The sequence below is a fragment of the Schistocerca serialis genome, chromosome 7, assembly GCF_023864345.2.
Source record: "Schistocerca serialis cubense isolate TAMUIC-IGC-003099 chromosome 7, iqSchSeri2.2, whole genome shotgun sequence".
Taxonomy (NCBI): Eukaryota; Metazoa; Arthropoda; class Insecta; order Orthoptera; family Acrididae; genus Schistocerca; species Schistocerca serialis.
In genome coordinates, this window is record NC_064644.1 from 395,199,956 (window position 1) to 395,218,628 (window position 18,673).

At 36.5% G+C, this 18,673-nt stretch overlaps 1 protein-coding gene across 3 annotated transcripts in view; it reads right to left on the reverse strand.

The window, feature by feature from the left end:
• LOC126412474 (multidrug resistance protein homolog 49-like) overlaps positions 1 to 18,673 on the reverse strand; it is a 370,600-nt gene that overhangs the window by 155,831 nt on the left and 196,096 nt on the right. For all 3 annotated transcript variants that reach the window (XM_050082087.1, XM_050082086.1, XM_050082088.1), the window contains 3 exons: positions 12,233 to 12,457; positions 10,225 to 10,350; positions 3,149 to 3,352 (listed from right to left, as the gene is read on the reverse strand). In XM_050082087.1, the coding sequence (XP_049938044.1) occupies positions 3,149 to 3,352; positions 10,225 to 10,350; positions 12,233 to 12,457 (555 nt within the window). The remainder of the gene's footprint in view (positions 1 to 3,148; positions 3,353 to 10,224; positions 10,351 to 12,232; positions 12,458 to 18,673) is intronic.

An 18,673-nucleotide genomic window follows, 5' to 3' on the forward strand; every position in this document is an offset into this window, starting at 1 on the left:
TCACATTGTCAATGGCACTGCAAGCTGCAAATGGTCATCACAAGACAAACACCAAAAAGCAGCCATGTCCTCAAAGCAATTGTCGCATCATATGGAGGGATTGTATGGTCAACATGCCTGATGTAAGTGCGCACTCTGCTGGGAATGGCAGTTCTTACTGGTGCTCTGTAGAGTCCACATTTTACGCCAGCTGCCTTGTGATGACAACTACCACCTCAGACCTGGACTACACTTGGACTGTGTGATTCGGTACCTCTTGTTCATCTTCTGTGAATCCAGTGAATACAGAATGAAGAGTGTATAAACCCCATTGGTACCTGCAATTTTGAAAGCTGCCATACCTTCCACACCAAAGAACCCTTCCATACAGCCTGGTCATGCAGAGATAGTGTATGTGCAGTGACAAGAACTCCTTTGTCCAATATGCTGAAGCTCTCACCAAGGCCTTCACAGACAGGCATTAACCCCAGTCTTAGTTCACAAAAAGATTTCCTGTGCCATTTCCAGACACACTCCCAATCCTCCTATAAGTACCAGCTATAACGGAGTTCCCTCTCCTTGTCAGTCATTACCACCCTGGACTGGAACAACTGAACCACATCCTTTGTCAGAGCTCTGATTATCTATTATCATGCCCTGAAATGAGGTACCTCATATCCTAGACTATTTTCACCCCTACTAAAGTGGTCTTCCATTGTTCACACAACGTCCAAAACACCCTTGTCCATCCCTATGCCAGTCCCAATCCCAGCCCCTTAACTCAGGAATTCTATCCCTGTGGAAGAGCCAGATGGCAGACCTGCCCAATCCAGCCACTCAGAACTTCCTAATCCAGTCTTGTTACAGGTTTATTCTACGCCATCAGAGGGTGGGCCACCTGTGAAAGCAGCTGTGTCATATACCAACTCATCTGCGATCACCACACAGCCTTTTCATTGGTATGATTACCAACCAAATGTACATCACAATGAATGGTCTCTGCCAAACTTTGGTCGGGAGCAAAGTGGATCACCCTGTGGCACAACATGCAGCTGAACATATATAATGATAGATTTTAATGGCAGCTTCCATCCCGGTCCATTTTGGCCCTCCCCTCGAGCACCAACTTTTCTGAACTGTACAGATGGACAAAGGACAGAGACAGCAAAGGACCTGGAAGAGCAGCTGAATGGAATGGACAGTGTCTTGAAAGGAGGATATAAGATGAACATCAACAAAAGCAATTTTTTTTTTCTTCTTTATTGATTTTCAATTCCCCCTGAAGGGGGCGGGCTGGCAGCAGCTTACTACGCTGCTCTACAGCCTACAGACTTTTTTTTAAGAAAAGGAATAAGAAAGAAACAAGAAAAAACAGGCGATAAAATGGTGATTTAAAGTGGAAAATGGCGTAAAAAATGCAGAAAGTTAAAACAGAAAGCAAAAGGGGACGGCAATGTTGACTCAAAAGCAAAATGAGGATAATGGTATGTTGCTGAATTAAATCAGGTGATGCTGAGGGTATTAGATTAGGAAATGAGACACTTTAAGTAGTAAAGGAGTTTTGCTATTTGGGGAGCAAAATAACTGATGATGGTCGAAGTAGAGAGGATATAAAATGTAGATTGGCAATGGCAAGGAAAGTGTTTCTGAAGAAGAGAAATTTGTTAACATCGAGTATAGATTTAAGTGTTAGGAAGTTGTTTTTGAAAGTATTTGTATAGAGTGTGGCCATGTATGGAAGTGAAACGTGGACGATAAATAGCTTGGACAAGAAGAGAATAGAAGCTTTCAAAATGTGATGCTACAGAAGAATGCTGAAGATTAGATGTGTAGATCACATAACTAATGAGGAGGCATTGAATAGAATTAGGGAGAAGAGAAATTTGCGGCACACCTTGACTAGAAGAAGGGATCGGTTGGTAGGACATGTTCTGAGGCATCATGGGACCACCAATTTAGTATTGGAGGGCAGTGTGGAGGATAAAAGTCATGGAAGGAGACCAAGAGATGAATACACTAAGCAGATTCAGAAGGATGTAGGTTGCAGTAGGTACTGGGAGGTGAAGAAGCTTGCACAGGATAGAGTAGCATGGAGAGCTGCATCATACCAGTCTCTGGACTGAAGACCACAACAACAACAACAGATGGGGGTCACCCTTACAACACATTCTCTGCTCCTGAAGTTATTCCAGCCTCTACCTATGATAACCCTATTACCCCACGCCCACCATCCAACAGTTTCCACCCCCTCTGTTCTATGACCTCCTCTCAATTCATGTCTCTTCATCCTCATTGTGCACTCTCTCTGCCAATGCACCAAACAGTCTTTTCCCTTCTCTGCTCGTCTTCTTTTCTGCTTCCCCCCACCCCCCTATACACATGGCCTCCTAACACTGCCCCTGGCAATCTTATGCAGCCGCCTTCTAGTCCCTGCATGTGCTACCACGTGGTGCTCCCTCCCAGCCATCTTCTACTGTCTCTCCCTCTTCCCTGTCCGACTCCTCATTGGCACTTACATTCAATACAACAGTTGCAATCTGGCAAGAGCAGTAGTTGTCACGTATGTGTGTGTGTGTGTGTGTGTGTGTGTGTGTGTGTGTGTGTGAGGCATGTCTGCTCATGTGAATGTGTGCATCTTTTTCTTTCTTTTCTGAAAAATGCTTTCATCAAAAGCTTAGTGTGAAACAGTCTTTTCATTGTGCCTGTCTACAACTCAATGTATCATCTTTATGGTGCATGACAATCTGTTGTTTCCACAACTGTTGACATCACAGCATTTTCCAGACACTTGTTGTTTCGTCTGTTCACATCTCCAACAGTTTTTATTATTTTTGAAAACCAAATCATCTCATTCTATTACAAAGATGTTTTACTTATATAGACATAAGCTTACATGCAGTCTGCTTACCAGACAAGCTGTGCATCAACTATAAAGGAAACTCTGACAAATGGCCCTTGGAACTCCAGAGGGAACCATTGCTTGGCATTTCCATTCTTCACAAACACACACACACACACACACACACACACACACACACACACACACAAACTCGCTCGCTCTCTCTTTCTCTCTGTTTCATCTACTAGTATTAACAATGAAAACTGGTCAAAACAGAAGAGTGGTAACATCACAAAAAGTATTAAATACTAAACAACTTACAAAACTTACCTGAGGTAATTTTGTTATGAAATCATGTGCATTTGCTTCTTTGGCAGCCATTTCAATTTCATCCTGTGTTGCATTTTCTCTCCCATATCGAATATTCTCTCCTATTGTAGTAGCAAAGAGAACAGGTTCTTGGCCAACAACTCCTATTTGGTTTCTCAACCAATTCACATTTAACTCTTTCACATCAGTTCCATCAAGAAAGACCTTTAAGGTGGAAAATAGTTTGATATTACTGTTAAACATATTTAGTTTATTACATGTACAATGCATTTTAAATAGCAATTGTTAAAACCAACAATTCTATGTGTCCTTACTGTAACACTCCATGATCAAGTTTTATAATCAACCTTAATATATTGTACATGAACTGATAAAGTAAAACTGCCCAAAATGCAATTTGGGAGAATTAATAAAGTTATTGATTATGAGTGTCAGGGACAGATTATAATCATTAGTTCTTATCACTAATAAAAATGAGTTTCCTCTTTAATTGGATGGTCAAAAGATTGCCAATCTGAATTATAAAAAACAAGCATTTTCTAAGTATTTGGATGGTACATACCTGACAGCTGTAGTGTTAGTTATAGTTCTGCTTCACATTTGATTTTTCTGTCACCTGTTTACTGTGGCCTAGTTTTAGTGTTATTTGTGTGAGGAACATTAATATCTTGTTCATGGAATATATAACACCTCATGATACATATGAATAAAACAATAGGAATTGTTTAGTTTTAGTTTTATTAATGTAATACAGATTTCTTTTTGATAGAAATTTCTTTCTCAACATTTATTTTTTCTTAATTATTTTCATTTAAGGCAGTCTTTGCTGAACAGAAATACATTATTAGTTTCTCAGAGTGGGACTAAGTTTTAATCTGCCAGGACATTTCACATCAGCACACAGTTCACTGCAGAAGGAAAATTCATTATGGAAACAATTTCCCATGATGTGATTAAGCCATTTCCCAACAATACCTTTTGTTTCAGGAGGGATAGTCATGTGAGATATGCAGGAGAACTTCTGTGAAGTTTGGAAGATAGGAGAGAGGTCCTGGTGGAAATAGAGCTTTGAGGGTAGGTCATGAGCCATGCTTGACTAGCTCAGTTTGTAGAGCACGTATCCACAACAGCAGAGGTTCCAGATTTGAGTTATGTCTGGTATACAGTTTTAACCCACTGGGATATTTCAAATTATTGCACATTCTGTCACAGAATGAATAATAATTCTGTAAAGTGAAATTGTTGCTGGAATACCAGACAAGAATGATCTCATACCCACTTTGTGTGTAAATATTGAAGACAGTACAGTTAACAGACACTTCAAGAAAATTTGCAAACCAAATCCAAATTTCACACATAAAAGTCAAAACTTTCTTGAGTGATGCAATTACATAAAATGTAGCACAAGTCTAAATAAGAAAGGCAACACACTTCTGAGTGAAAAAATTAATGAAAGTGGAGACTCTCAGCAAGCAAAATGATAATGTATCATTACAAGCCAGTTAAGTCAGCTATTATTTTGAAGGTAGCCACACCGTAAATAAATCTACCATGAATAGAACAGGAGCAGCCTCCAAAATGCTTGGTCAAAAAGAGAAAACTGCAAAGGAGAATGCACCAGTACCATGTGTACAAACATTAGCAGTCCTAACGGCAGTGGTACCAACACCAAAGAAATAGCACATGCAACTCTAGAGACAGTAACAGCAGTACCAACAGCAGTAGGAGTGGCAATAACAACAAGTAACAGCAATATGATACTCAATAGCAGCACCAACATCATAAACACCAACATCCCACTCAATTACAGAAGACTCCATTGCATCTGAGAGTGGAGCTCCTGTCGAGATAACATAGACTCTAGCTTGCATCCAGGGTTTAATGTGGGGCTATATGACAAGAACTACCAGATAAAATGCAAGGCTGGAGCAATTCCAAAAGTGCAAATAGTTGTAAGTTGCAGAATTAAAAATCTGGTGTAAACCCAAATATATCCAATATGACTAAACATACTGAAGTGTGGCTTTTGCTAAGTTATAGTGGACAAGAAGGCAAATTTTCTGACATATGCATGTAACTTTTGACATTCATGGCTGCTCAACTACAACACTGACATTTTTTTAAAAAATGTGAGGGAGCAACTAACTCAGGTATGATTCATGAGTTTACCTGCACACTTGAAGACCATCAGTCTGTGCTCTGCTGTTGTGGTGATCAGAAAACTTACTTACAAAGCTGTTCATACTTTCACAGTGTACGCAACATTCGAAAGAATGGATATGGTTTTCATTTGAGAGAAATACCATCAAACTATTGCAGTAGTAATACACTTGCATGCTACAATGTACCATGATTGTTCCCTATCCTAACAATCTGTCTTCACAAACATTATTAAAAAATTAATGAACTGAAAATGTGAAAAATAAAGCACACCAATGAAAAAGAACAACAACTGATCAGAAAATACAGATAACATTTCATCATTGGTAATACACAATACATATATGGCTATGAGGCAGCTTGAATATGTGACTGGGATTAGCTAAAGGAATATTCTGCAAATACCATAGTCCAACATATTTCATCCTGTTCCATAAAAACATGGGAGAACTGCCGGATATCAGTAATGTCCTGCCACAATATTTTGGTGCAGAGTCTTCTGGCCATCTTCAGGTGAGTGCCACTGTAGTAGTACTGGCGAGTACACGCTGAGCTCTACTATTTAAAGCCGTACTGAGGTGACATTGCGCATGTGCTGTTCATAACAGCTCCATGCGCTGCGCCTCGCGCTCTCCACTGTGAAAGCCTGGCATATTGGTATCAGGTCGATTTCCATCTTTATGCAGATAACTATGTCGACTACGAAGTTTCTCTATAACAGGATTCCAAGCAGAGTTCAGCTGTTTTTATGGAACAATCAGTATGCCGGGAAAGCTTTAAACATCACATATTTCATCCTTTTCACATTTCGCTCTGTCAAAAGTTACACAGCAGTGGCATTTGAAGTTGGCTATGATTCTTTAAATGATGACTACAAAAACTGCAAAATGATGCATCCTTTATATGCAAGATTTTATTTATGCTTGAAACATTGTTTACGGACCAAGTTCAAATCAATCTTTGTAATATTAATCAATCTTTGTAATATTCTCTTATGGTCAGTTGGGAATCCTTGCTAGACAAGAGAAGTAGATAAATAACTTTTGTCTGTCAATGTGTGGCTGGATTTTTCAAGAATCATTTAATTGGTCGCTGTTGTTTCATTGTGACTGTAAACTGCCACAAGTACCTATACTTTCTAAAACATATGGCATCACAATTACTGAAAGGTCCCACTGAACTGAAAGTAATTGATGTGGCACCAACATGAGGGATGTCCAGCCCAGTTTGCACAGGTAATCATAAACCTTTTTAAAAAGACATTTGGAGACTGTCTAATCAGTTGTTCAGTAAATATGAAATGGATTTAATGTTCACTAGACTTAACTTCACAGGACTTTTTAACTGCCATATGCATGTTGATTTTACATTATTTTCAAAGGAAACTTTAAAAATATAACATAATCTTCATGCTAAAATAATGTTTGCAAATTGACATACGGGTACATTGAGCCTCACCATTTGCTGTAAACCACTTGACTATGATTCACACTGGATAATGAGATATTTTTAAAATTTGCCTTTGAAAATGATGTAATACCAAAATCATAAGCAATTTTCATCAATAAAAACTGTGTCTGAGATGAGCGAAGTTTCAGGTTTTCCAATAATGTCAATATTTTAAACAGTTGTGTATGCTGAGTCATCATCTGCTGTTTCAGTAGTGGATATTAATGCCAACTCTTTGTTTCAATCTATGCCAACAGATTTTGTAACATTTTCAATTTCCTCGTCTGTGAAAGTATCTCTCCTACAGCAGTCATCACACACTTCCTTTGTCTTTCTAGTTTTATAATGTCATAAACACTAAAACCTAATGTCACAATACTATAAGCAAATTAATAGCATTATGGCTAGTGATGCAGAGGTTCTTGGTTCAGTTTTCAATGACAACATCAATTTTTTCTGTAATAGAAAGTTATAGAAGTAGGTCACCTCAGCCTTGTGAGGCCAATAGAAGAGCTACTCAAATATAAAAGCAGTGAAAGTGATTTGCATGTCACTGAAGTAGTATTTTACATGAGCCTGCTGAAAAGCAATGACTGAATTTTTTACGTGAAAACTCTCAATGCTTTTCAAATAAAACAAACATCTTCAGCATACTACATCTTTATTATTCAATCTATATATTAATTTCTCAATGTAGTCACCCCAGAGATGAACAAATTTCTCCCAACAAGACACCAGTTTGTTGACAACATCACTACAGAATGTTTGACTATGGTGAGGGAGCCACAACCTCTCCTCCACTTGCACCACTTCATCACTATCTAAAAACGAAGTTCCCAAAGGTATTCTTTAAATTTTGGAAACAGATGAAAATTGGATGGTGTAAAATCAGGACTGTATGGAAGGCGACTGATGATAGTGAACTCAAGGCATCGGACTGTTGCAGTTGTCACAGTGGTCATGTGTAGTCTGGCACTGTCATGTTGAAGCAGAGGGTGTTCCATGCATGGAAAAACTCTTCAAATTCATGCTTTCAGTTTTCTGAGTCTCACAGTACCTTGCAAAGTTTATGGTGGTGTCTCTAGGCATCAATTCCAATTGCACCAAACCTCGAATATCCCAGAACACTTTGGGCATCACTTTGCCTTCTGAAGGTATGGTCTTGAACTGTTTTGGTAAGAGAGATCATTTATGGTGGAACTCCATTGATCTCTTTTTTGGGGGGGTCAGAATGGTGAACCTAACTTTCATCACCTTTTTCAATGTTTTTAAATAACCCATCACACTCATGCTCAAAATGCAAAAGAAATTGTTGACAGATGTCCTATAGCCTCTGTTTCACATTTGGAATGAGTATTCGAGCACCCACTAGGCACACAGTTCTCTGTATTACAGTTGTGCAACGACGGTCTGTACATGCTCTTGTTACATGCCAAACTTACTTGAGAACTGTGTCTGTGTTATCCCATTACTTTCTCTGATGAGATCAACAACCCAGTTCTGATGAGTCTCGTTGGTTGCCATTCACGGTGGTCCATTCTGAGCTCTGTTACACATGTTGAGATTAACACCACTATTTCCTTCATTAACATCATGAAAAACCCAACAGCTCACATTACTGATGTTGATACAATCAGCAAATAGACAGCTTTCATTCTTCTATGAATTTCAATTGGCATGCTTTCTGCAGTTAGAAACTCATTGGCATAGTTACATTACACACCACCATTTTAAAACTTGCATCAGTGAAGTAGGAAAGTTGACTGAGTAATATATATGACATGTAATATCTCAATCTATATTGAGAACAGAATAAAAAATTTGAAGGTATTATTTTTCAACACCCTCATACATCAAAAAGTTTGCACCAGGCCAACATACACTAACATTCTTCTATCAGCAACAAAAGAATCAACTATTATTCTTTTTTGGGGGGACCGGAGGGGGTGGGGGTGGGGTTAGAGAGCAAGACACTTGTTGTATTACAACACGGAATCTTATTCTTTGCAAGATTCCTAACCAGTTCTATAAGATTTAGGTCTAGATGGTATGGCAGAAGGCAGAAATAGGAGGGAATCGTCTTCTAGCAGAATTTTGTCAGTGAAAGAGTCAAGAAGGGCTGTTGCTCTTTAATTGATGCCAAAAATTCAGCTGTCCATGTCTCCACACATTATTAAGGTTTATCTCTCCATTCCTATGTGTTACTCTGACGTTTTCATGTTGTATAGAGAAGAAGTGAATACAAAACAAAACACTGCATTCAAAACAATGAAATTTTGAGCAACACTGTTGTTTGACAATGCTCTTGACAAACGTCACTTTGCAACATTTATTCACAGTGTAAAGTGAACAAATCAATGGTTTCTCTAAATAAACTACTGGCTGCTTTAGTTCTGATGCTTCAATTTTCATAAAAATCTTATGTAGTATGCTCTTTTTGCAAGTTTGTTATTTCATCTTAACATACTGACTCATTCATTCTGACATCTTTTAAACTCAGTTTCCTTGCTGTTCTGGAATTCTAGTACTATGCAACAAATGCTGTGAAGTCTTTGCAAAGATGGTACTTCCTTGTATTGTTCACAATATTATGGAAATTGCTGTCTAACAGAACATTTGTCTGTATCATTAATGAAATATTTATTGTGTGCATTTTACTTATTCTGGTTTAGGTTTGATATCTGAATCCTACTGCACTCGGCATTGTGTCCCTCTCCTGTAATTTGTATATCACTGACGTACTTAATTTGTGCTTGTTAACATTTGCTTGCATCTTCCATAGCTTTCTCTTTTAGTGCTATCACACCTTTCTCATTCTCACTGTCAGCAAAAGTAACGCCATTACCAACAAGTTGTCATGGCTTCCTGAGTAGGTATTTTCCACAAACCCTTTTTGTGATCACACTGCGATGCAAAAATGCATGCTATTTTGAATTGGAACATGACTGCACAATGTCATGTGGGCAAGTTAGCTCATGCAATGGCTAAGTAAATCGAGTGCCTTTCCAAGTAGTAGACCTAATGTAACTTCTGTATTTTTTATATTTGAAAGTATGAATAATAAACACCTGCTAAGTACTTCATAAGAGCCCTTTACATATGTACATTTTAATATATCTAAATGGAACAAATGTTTTAATATTCTTTGTTGAAGACTTTAGTCAACTGAATAATATATTCCAAGATACAGGTGTGAATTTGTGGCATATTTATGAAACCACGCCAAATACTATCATTTTGTTCGGTGAAATTTTCTTAAATTTATAACAGACTTTACTCTTCATTTATACATGTAGCTCCAATTATGTGAAGTGATAAACACAGTACCTTATTCCCTATCAATTCAGAACTAAGAGACCATATATTTCAAAACTGAGAAACATATGCAGTACAGCCAACTGTAAGAGATATTATGTTGTGCATTTGTGCTCACAGTGTATGAAAAATTCTACAAGTTACGAACATACCTTTCCTTGGACAGGATCATATAATCGCTGAATAAGTTGGATAACAGTTGATTTTCCACATCCTGAGCTACCAACTAATGCAACTGTTTCTCCATGTTTGATTCTGAGATTTAATCCCTGAAGGACCTGAAAAGAAAGATATTGGTAAAAAGTGACTCTTGAAACATTGTTTGTAACATATCTGCATTCAGAGCTTTGATGTAAAATGCCCTGCAAGTGAAAGAAAAACTAAAGGAAAATAAATGAATTCATTATGTTAATTTCTATAAAATGTTTTTCATATCTTATACCTACACAAAAAGACACATATTTTTGGTTAAGTGTTACCATAAGACCGATCAAACATTCAGCAATTTCAGTAAAGATATTACCATCAAAATTACTGTGTTTAAACATGAGTTCTCCAAAGAACTGCACTGCAATACAAGCAGTCATAACATGCGCTTTAGGACAAAGCAATACATCAATTTATCATATCCACTTACATTCCTCTCAGAAAGTTTTTAAATTTTATGAGTTGGTCTCTTGATGGTGCTTCATACCATACCTACGCTTTCTTCTGTGAGGCACAAGTAACATACTTGAGTCAAACAAAACATATGTTTCACGACTTCATTCAGTCTCATTCATTTTTGTGGTTTGGTAATGATAAGAAATTGCAGACAAACAAACATTTTTCAAGCATAGTTTGGCTAATATAGTAGATGGTAAGTAAACTGATTTAACATAAGCTATATGTTTTAGAATCTCTCCAGTGAACTGCAGTCTAATATTAACTTTCTGCATTATTAGGGCCCTGTAGTTGGTTCATTAATACCTGCTAAAACTGACATTCTGGTGTATCTCTACAACATGTATGTTTCTATTATTTTATTTGTGTTAATGTATAAAAGTGGTCTTGAACATCACATCACATTACATTTTCTTGTTTTGTTATTATGCCAACTTTTCAATTAGCCACCTGTCAGAGAACAATTTCATTTCCTGGGTCATATTTGTAAGTGGTGAGCAGCTGATGTCAAATCATCTTTCCCTAGAAGTAATGAATCTTGTAGCTCAAATCAGGAAACTCTTGTGCGTTACTTAAACTTTTATGTTTTTTAATGAAATCACAACACGTTTCTAAACCTCAATAATACATTACTTTACAAATGATTACTAATTTCAGTTACTAGGCTTCCATAGCAGTAATCATGAAATTATATTTAAGTTAGCATGAATTTTACAGTCTTTAAGATATATATTATGGTGTTTCAGAATAATACATGAAGTAGTGAAAACCTACCAATCCTGATACAGGTTCTGTGTCTATGCACACTGTAGGCTACAGTAGCAATGGCTGAAAGTGTATCTCAGTACTATATAAATAAATGTACATAGCCACAAAATCTCTAGCATGAGCAGCATGTTTTCACTACTTAATGTTTACTGCTCTGAAATAATGTATTTTCCTAAAGATTGCAAAACTTAAGGCCATTGTTTTGTTTATTGTTATTTTTACAGATCTGAAAATGGCTGTCTAGCAACTAAAACTAGTGATAAATTGCAAAGTAATGTATAATTGTGATCGAGGCAAACAACTTTATAAATTCTTTTTATAAAGGTTTCAGAAATTGTCTGAAGATGTCAGCTCTTACTAATTTTAATGTGGAGACTCATTTGTTTGATTAGTGTATACTGACCAAAGGACATTTGTTCATCCTGGGACCATGTGTATTGTTAGAAATTTGTGCAGTTTTTTGGGTCTTATGCACTCCAGAAAAAAATCCTTCCTATTGGTAATAGTCTTGCATTGCACTGAAAGCCAAATACAATATTTCCCCACAAGCCACAAAAAATTTTTACACTTTTTGAATGGTCTTTTATTGTTGAGTGGTGTTTCTCTCTTACTTTCCAAACAAAATCACTTGTGGATAAGAACTCATATTACCTTGTGAAAGTGAGTGATATCTTTACAAACCAATTTTGGATTCAAGAGAAGAGAATAACTGAAATGATTAATACTTACCGGAACATCTGGTCTAGACGGGTATTGGAAGTAAACATCAGTGAGTTGTATATCTCCCACAACACTATCTGGTCTTTTGCCAGACTCACTAAGGCTGTCAATCTGAGGAACTCTCTCGATGACAGAGAACACAGCAGCTGCAGCACCACACGCAACACTAAATGCTTCAAGGTGGGGCAGCCCCATTCCCATATTGAATGCTCCACCAAGCATACCAAAGAGAACCTACACACAGAGACTTTAATGAGTAAAATAAAGGAGAGAGAAAGTAAGAAACATAAGTGTTTTTGTTTCTCATCTCACATTTGATTCTCTACATGCACTAAAGTATTTTGTATTGCCTTACTTTGTTCTTATGTGAGATATAAGTTGACTGTAATATAAATGTTTCACAATATGACTCAGACCATGATAATCTAGGTTTTTGTAGGAACACTGTGGACTCTCTTCCAAGGAATTCTATTGGAAATCGATGACCTGTTAAGCTTAGTTACTAAGAAAGTGTTACAGTAAGTATTACAGTTGAATTTTACTGGTAGATAGGTTATTTATAATGGAATTTTTGAAAAATACAACCTCCAAGACAGGAAACAGAAGGTACTTTTGGGTGAGATCAGCAAAGTGGATAATGGGATAGAGACCAAGTGGGGCACTGCACTCCATGGAGTCTCTTAATGATCTGTCCTTCATCTACTGCTGTTTCTCACGTATTGTATTTACCTGAATATAAGATAAGGTTTTTTTCTAAACTCCTCATTCAAAAAAATCAAGATCACCTTATATTCACAGATTAAACTATTGCTGCTGAGGTCAACTTTTTTATGTTGTTTAATAGATTATATAGGGGTGGTCTTACATTTATAGGGGTCATCTCACATTTAGAGAGGAATCTTTGGCCACTGAGATCACATGCAAGTTTATTTTAAAGAATTGAGAAGGGTAGGGCTCGGCAAATGATACTCAAATTACAGCAGGTTTGAGATTTCCTAACACACCAGAGTGCTTGATATGGTATCAACATGGCTGAACCAATTGTGTGACACAAAATTACATAGTGTTAATGTAAAGAGTTATGTGAGAAACTATAAACTAGCCACAACAACAACCAATTGTTCTGATCAAAATTTGACAATTCTGTGAAACACAGGAGGAAATAGTATTAAATTCTATCATCTTGCAAACTTCTGTTGTATGCAAAAAGGTTCACAATAGATGTTTTCTTACATGTACAGATATCGCATAGAAAATTTAATGCTGCTTTTTAAGTAAAGGTAACATTCGAATATGGAAATATTGTCCTTCAAAAAACATTAGTTGATTCAGAACCAACATCAATATTTTATTTGGTTATGAAAGACTGTAGTGATTTACTGAGTGGATTGCAAATGAGAAATTTGCTAGGTGTTTGCATATTAGAATACTGGGTAAAAACATTATCAGCTTTTAATCAAATTTAGAACATGATGGTGACATTCAATTGAAACAAGAAGGAAAATTAATCCAAAATGGAATGTCTAACAAAGGAAATAAATCACATGAAACTGACTGTAACTGTTATCATGAGGACAAATTACAGCAGCAAGACCCATCATAGAGATAGCACCAATAGATATCACTAGATCATGGTATGAGTGAAAGTTCAAGAATGGGACTGAATCATAATTGTAATCTCTTAATTATGGATTAGTTCGTGTTGTTACATATGACCCACACACTAGCAGATATTGCAGTCTGTTTTTCACAGCTGCTCAAACTCAGCACTATGCAATGGTTGGAACAGGAACAGTTACACCTGCTTGGCAGAGAGCTAGGACGATTTCAGGGAGGGGAGCGGTGAGTGAGCAGCGAATTTTGTTATGTTGCCAACTGTGGAAATCCATATCACATACTTTGACTTTTTATAAACATCCAACATGTTTAAACTGTGGTTTGCCTGAATCCATTTGTAGACAGAACTGAACTGACTTTAAAATTGGACAAACACTCAACAACAGTATTCATTTCGGCAGGAGACAGTAAAAGTCTAGATAGAGGTCAGTGGTTTACTTGCATGTTTCTTGCTGCAGCATTGTTGGTGCTCATTGTGAAGTACAATGGTAATGAAAGGGGGATGTGTAAGCTGGTTCTGAGCAGTCAGTGAGAGAGTGTTGGGCAGGCAATGTGTTTGGAAGCAAGGGATGTTGTAATATTCTCACATCAATACAGAAGTGAAATTCAGTACATATTCAGAAAAAAACTTCTGTTTTCTCAAGCCCACTGTAATGACAACCACAGAAATAGCAACACAGTGGACAGAATCAGCCAAATATTTGTGACAACAAGGGTATAAATTTCACAGCAGTGCTATTATGACAATGGCAATGAGGATTAAAAATATTGATACCACAGACAATATGGTTAGTATATAAAAAATAGAAAAGAAAATGGTCCAAAAATTAATGTAAACCATTTCTTTTTGTTTATTTTATTTTTCCTAGAATTATCAAAATGTAGACAATCAATAAATGCCATAAGTTTGGAATATGTATAATGTTAACATTTTGGCAGATACTTTATGCCAGTAAAACAGCCCATGATTTTAATTAGTCAGAATATGTTAATATTTTTCTCAAGGAGCCTCCTAAAAAAGGGGGTAGCTGTCTTACATCCAGGGTCATCTTATACTTGGGTAAATATGGTATATAAATGACTTATCCTTGTCATACAAAACTTGTAAGTTCACTACATTTACTGGTGATCTAGCACTGTGATAAACAACAAACATTCCACCAGTCTAGAGGCTGATGGCAACAAATTACTCTCAGATCTCTTAACCTGATTCAAAGTAAACTCACTGTTGGTAAATCAGAGCAAAACTAATCATATCCTGTTCAATTCTGATAAAAAAAATCTCACAGCAGAAGCCTATTGTACACGACAGTCAGCAAATACAAAGGGTATACTGCACCAATTTTGTAGCCCACCATATCAATAGTAGATCATAAATTCCAGATCATGAAAAGATTGACTTCTGATACTTTTGCCTTTAGGTCAGTCTCACATATTGAAGACATCAGTGTCAAAAATCCCACTTATTTTGAGTACTTTCACACCATTATGTCTTTGGAATTATGTTCTGGGGCAGTTCACCTACACCAAAGAAAGTTTTCTTTTTGCAGAAATATGTTATCTGATTCTCCAAAGAACCTACAGTTACACGAAATTGTTAAGGCTTTCATGGCCACTTGTTGACAGACTGCCTATTGGATTCTGTCTTGGGTTCTTTGGCCTACATTCATCTGATGATTTTACTGATGTTTTGCCAGCACAAGTGGCTGGCATTGAACTGGAGCTGAGCTCATGGCCGCAGACTATATGTACCTGGCGCGCCAACGTCCGAGGGCTTCTCTGTGGTAATTTCCAGTGCAGTTCTCCTCTTGCTACCTGTGACAGTCATTCACGGCAGTATGGGAAGCCAGGATCTGTTTACCTTAAACCTTTCCTCTTTCTTGTTGAACATGCAAATAGCTTCAACAACAAAGAGGAAAGCCTTAAGGTAAATGGATCCTGGCTTCCCGTACTGCAGCGAATGACCGTTGCAGGTAGCAAGAGGAGAACTGCACTGGCAATGACCGCGGAGAAGCCCTCGGACATTGGTACGCCAGGTACATATAGTCTGCAGCCACGAGCTCAGCTCCTGTTCACCGCCGGTAGTGGGGAGTGAAGCTTTGACAATGTCAGTCACTCATGCTGGCAAAACGTCATGAAAATCATCAGGTAAATGTCGGCCGAAGAACCCGAGACAGAAGCCAATAGGCAGATTGTCAACCTACTGTTACTTTTTATGAAACTTGGTAAACTTGCCACCAATTCCCAGTATGTTTATTTCATTATGAGCATCATGACTGATGATCCTTTGCACTATGAAACCAGTGAAAAGTGTCATGATCACAATAAAAAAAGAAAGGCTGACCTCCATTGCGCTTTCAAAACTCTAATCTGGGTACAGAAAGATGTATGGTATTCCAGTATTGAGATATTTAATTCACTGTAAAATAACACCAAAGGTCTGTGTAGTAACAGCACAATATTTAAAAGTAAAATTAAGATGTATTTACTCAATAAAAATTTTTATTCACTAGATGCATTATGTAACAGAGATGTGTAGACCTCTTATCTCATATATTTTTATTGTTTCTTTGTTACATATTGGTGTGCAACATTTGCTCATCCTTGTATTATGTCCCTTTTTCACTTTGCTTCAGCTTTTATTTTAATTTAATGTTTTTATTATCTCTGCTACTATTTTTGTAGATTAACTGTACTTTCCATTGTTATATGTTCTACATAATTTACATTTATATATACTTTGATTCATTCCAAACCTTTGTGTCCCATATGCATAAAAGGTCCTTTGGAATACGCACATAAATAAAATAAAATAAAATAAAAATATGTTTTCAAAAAGTAAGTGCCAACCAATGATGATCTACTGACTTTAATTTCATCATGTGTGAGTATAATCAGTGAATCTGTCAGTAAAGCCTGCAAATATTTCCAACAACATCTATTCTGAAGATTTAGCTACTAGAAAATAAATTAAGAGACACCTTACAAGACATAACTGAGCACTGCAGTGTGAGGTTCAATAAAAATAAAAATGGAACATTACTCGAAGGAAAAATAAACATTATGAATTACAATGACAGACAGGAAAACAAACAAACAGATCAAAGGACAGACTTGACTGAAAGACATAATTATGATTACAAAGAGAACGAAACTGAGATGGACAGGACAATTACCCACATACAGCAGGTAGGCCAAGAAAGTTCTTTCCTAATTTCTGAGAACTGAGAATAAACTGAGATAGTGTCCTATTGAAGGTGGCTACACAAAACTGGAAACATGCAGGAGCAACATGGATGCATGTTACTAAGCAAAATGCATAGAAAAGAACAGATGACATTTTTATTCAGGAGAGAATGTCAAATGTCAAATGGCTGATGACAAAGATGATAATACCATTGTCAATTATGATGATGAGTGATAGCAGGATGCAGGGACTGAGAGAGAAGAAATGCCAGGATAAAAGTATAGGCACAGAAAATAGGAGGAAATGTGAAAATAAGATATGTGGTACTTCTTGTGTATGTTGTTTTGCAACCTCAGCAAATTGTGTGATTGTATATTATTGTAATAATGAGCAACTAGAGTTGCTTTTTTCATATTTTATTTACTGCTATCAGTTTCAACAAATGGCTCATTCTCAAGCACTATATTAGAAGATCTTATTTCTCCTTTTTTATTATTTGTTTATTTATTTTTTAAATGTACCACATGAGAATTAATAGTTACTTAAAACTGGAAGCAGAAAATAAATGTAAAAGAGCGACTACTGTGGGTCATTATTGCAACAGATATACAGTTTGTCAGAAAAATGTCGTTATTGATGATGAGATTTCAGGGTAGGAAAAGACATTTATGAAGAGATGTCCTTTTGTGATGGGCAACAGCATTACTACTGCTTTACATTAAATTGTAAAATTGTATTCCATGGATCCCATGGAGAAGGATCTTTGAAATGGGAAAAGAAGTCAAAGACATACATATTATTTAGGTTTAATAAAATATGATACCTTAACGCTATTGATTTTGAAATATTATGGTATTACAATGCTGATGTTAAACTATAAAAGAACATGTAACATTAATAATAGAAGTTCTTATGAAGAAAGAACTACCCATCAGATAGTTTTCTAGTGTTATCTCAAGCTCTATCACATTATGTACAAGACATTTAAAGTGATCTTGGGACGTTGCTGAACTCAAGTACATCCATGTATCTGATTCCTTCTTATGCTAAAGTTAAGCCCTCGAAGTCCTTGCAGAGGTTGCTTTTAGTCCCATTCATGATTTTTATTATTTTTTGAAAGAAAGAAAATATTGGCAATGATAAAGGATGTTGATGAATATGTATATATTGAAGCATCTGTCAAAATACTAACTTTATTGAAGAGCTCTCAGGGGGACATTCTACAAAACAATGTATAATTCTTATAACATACTTCTGTGTGCTGAAAATACAATCCCTCTAAACTGAGTTTCTCTAAAAATTATTCTGTAACTCATTTGATAATGTAAATATGCAGAATAAACTAGTTTCTCCAGTTGTAAGTCTCCTATAGCAGTAATCACGTGCACTCCAAATGAAAGTGAACTAAAGTGTTTTATTGTGACTAAAGTATACGGTTTTCTATTAAGGTTATAATCAACCTGCAGTCCTGAAAACTGAACAGTTTCAACTTCTTGTATTTCATTATTTGGGCAGTTTATTTCTACTGTTTGCCAAATTTTATGGGAAGTGCTGATGCTGTGTCTGTCAAATGATTCCACTATATTTGACATGTTCTGTACCTGAATGTTTCCAGTATGACATTTTCAGAAGCATTTAGAATAGTG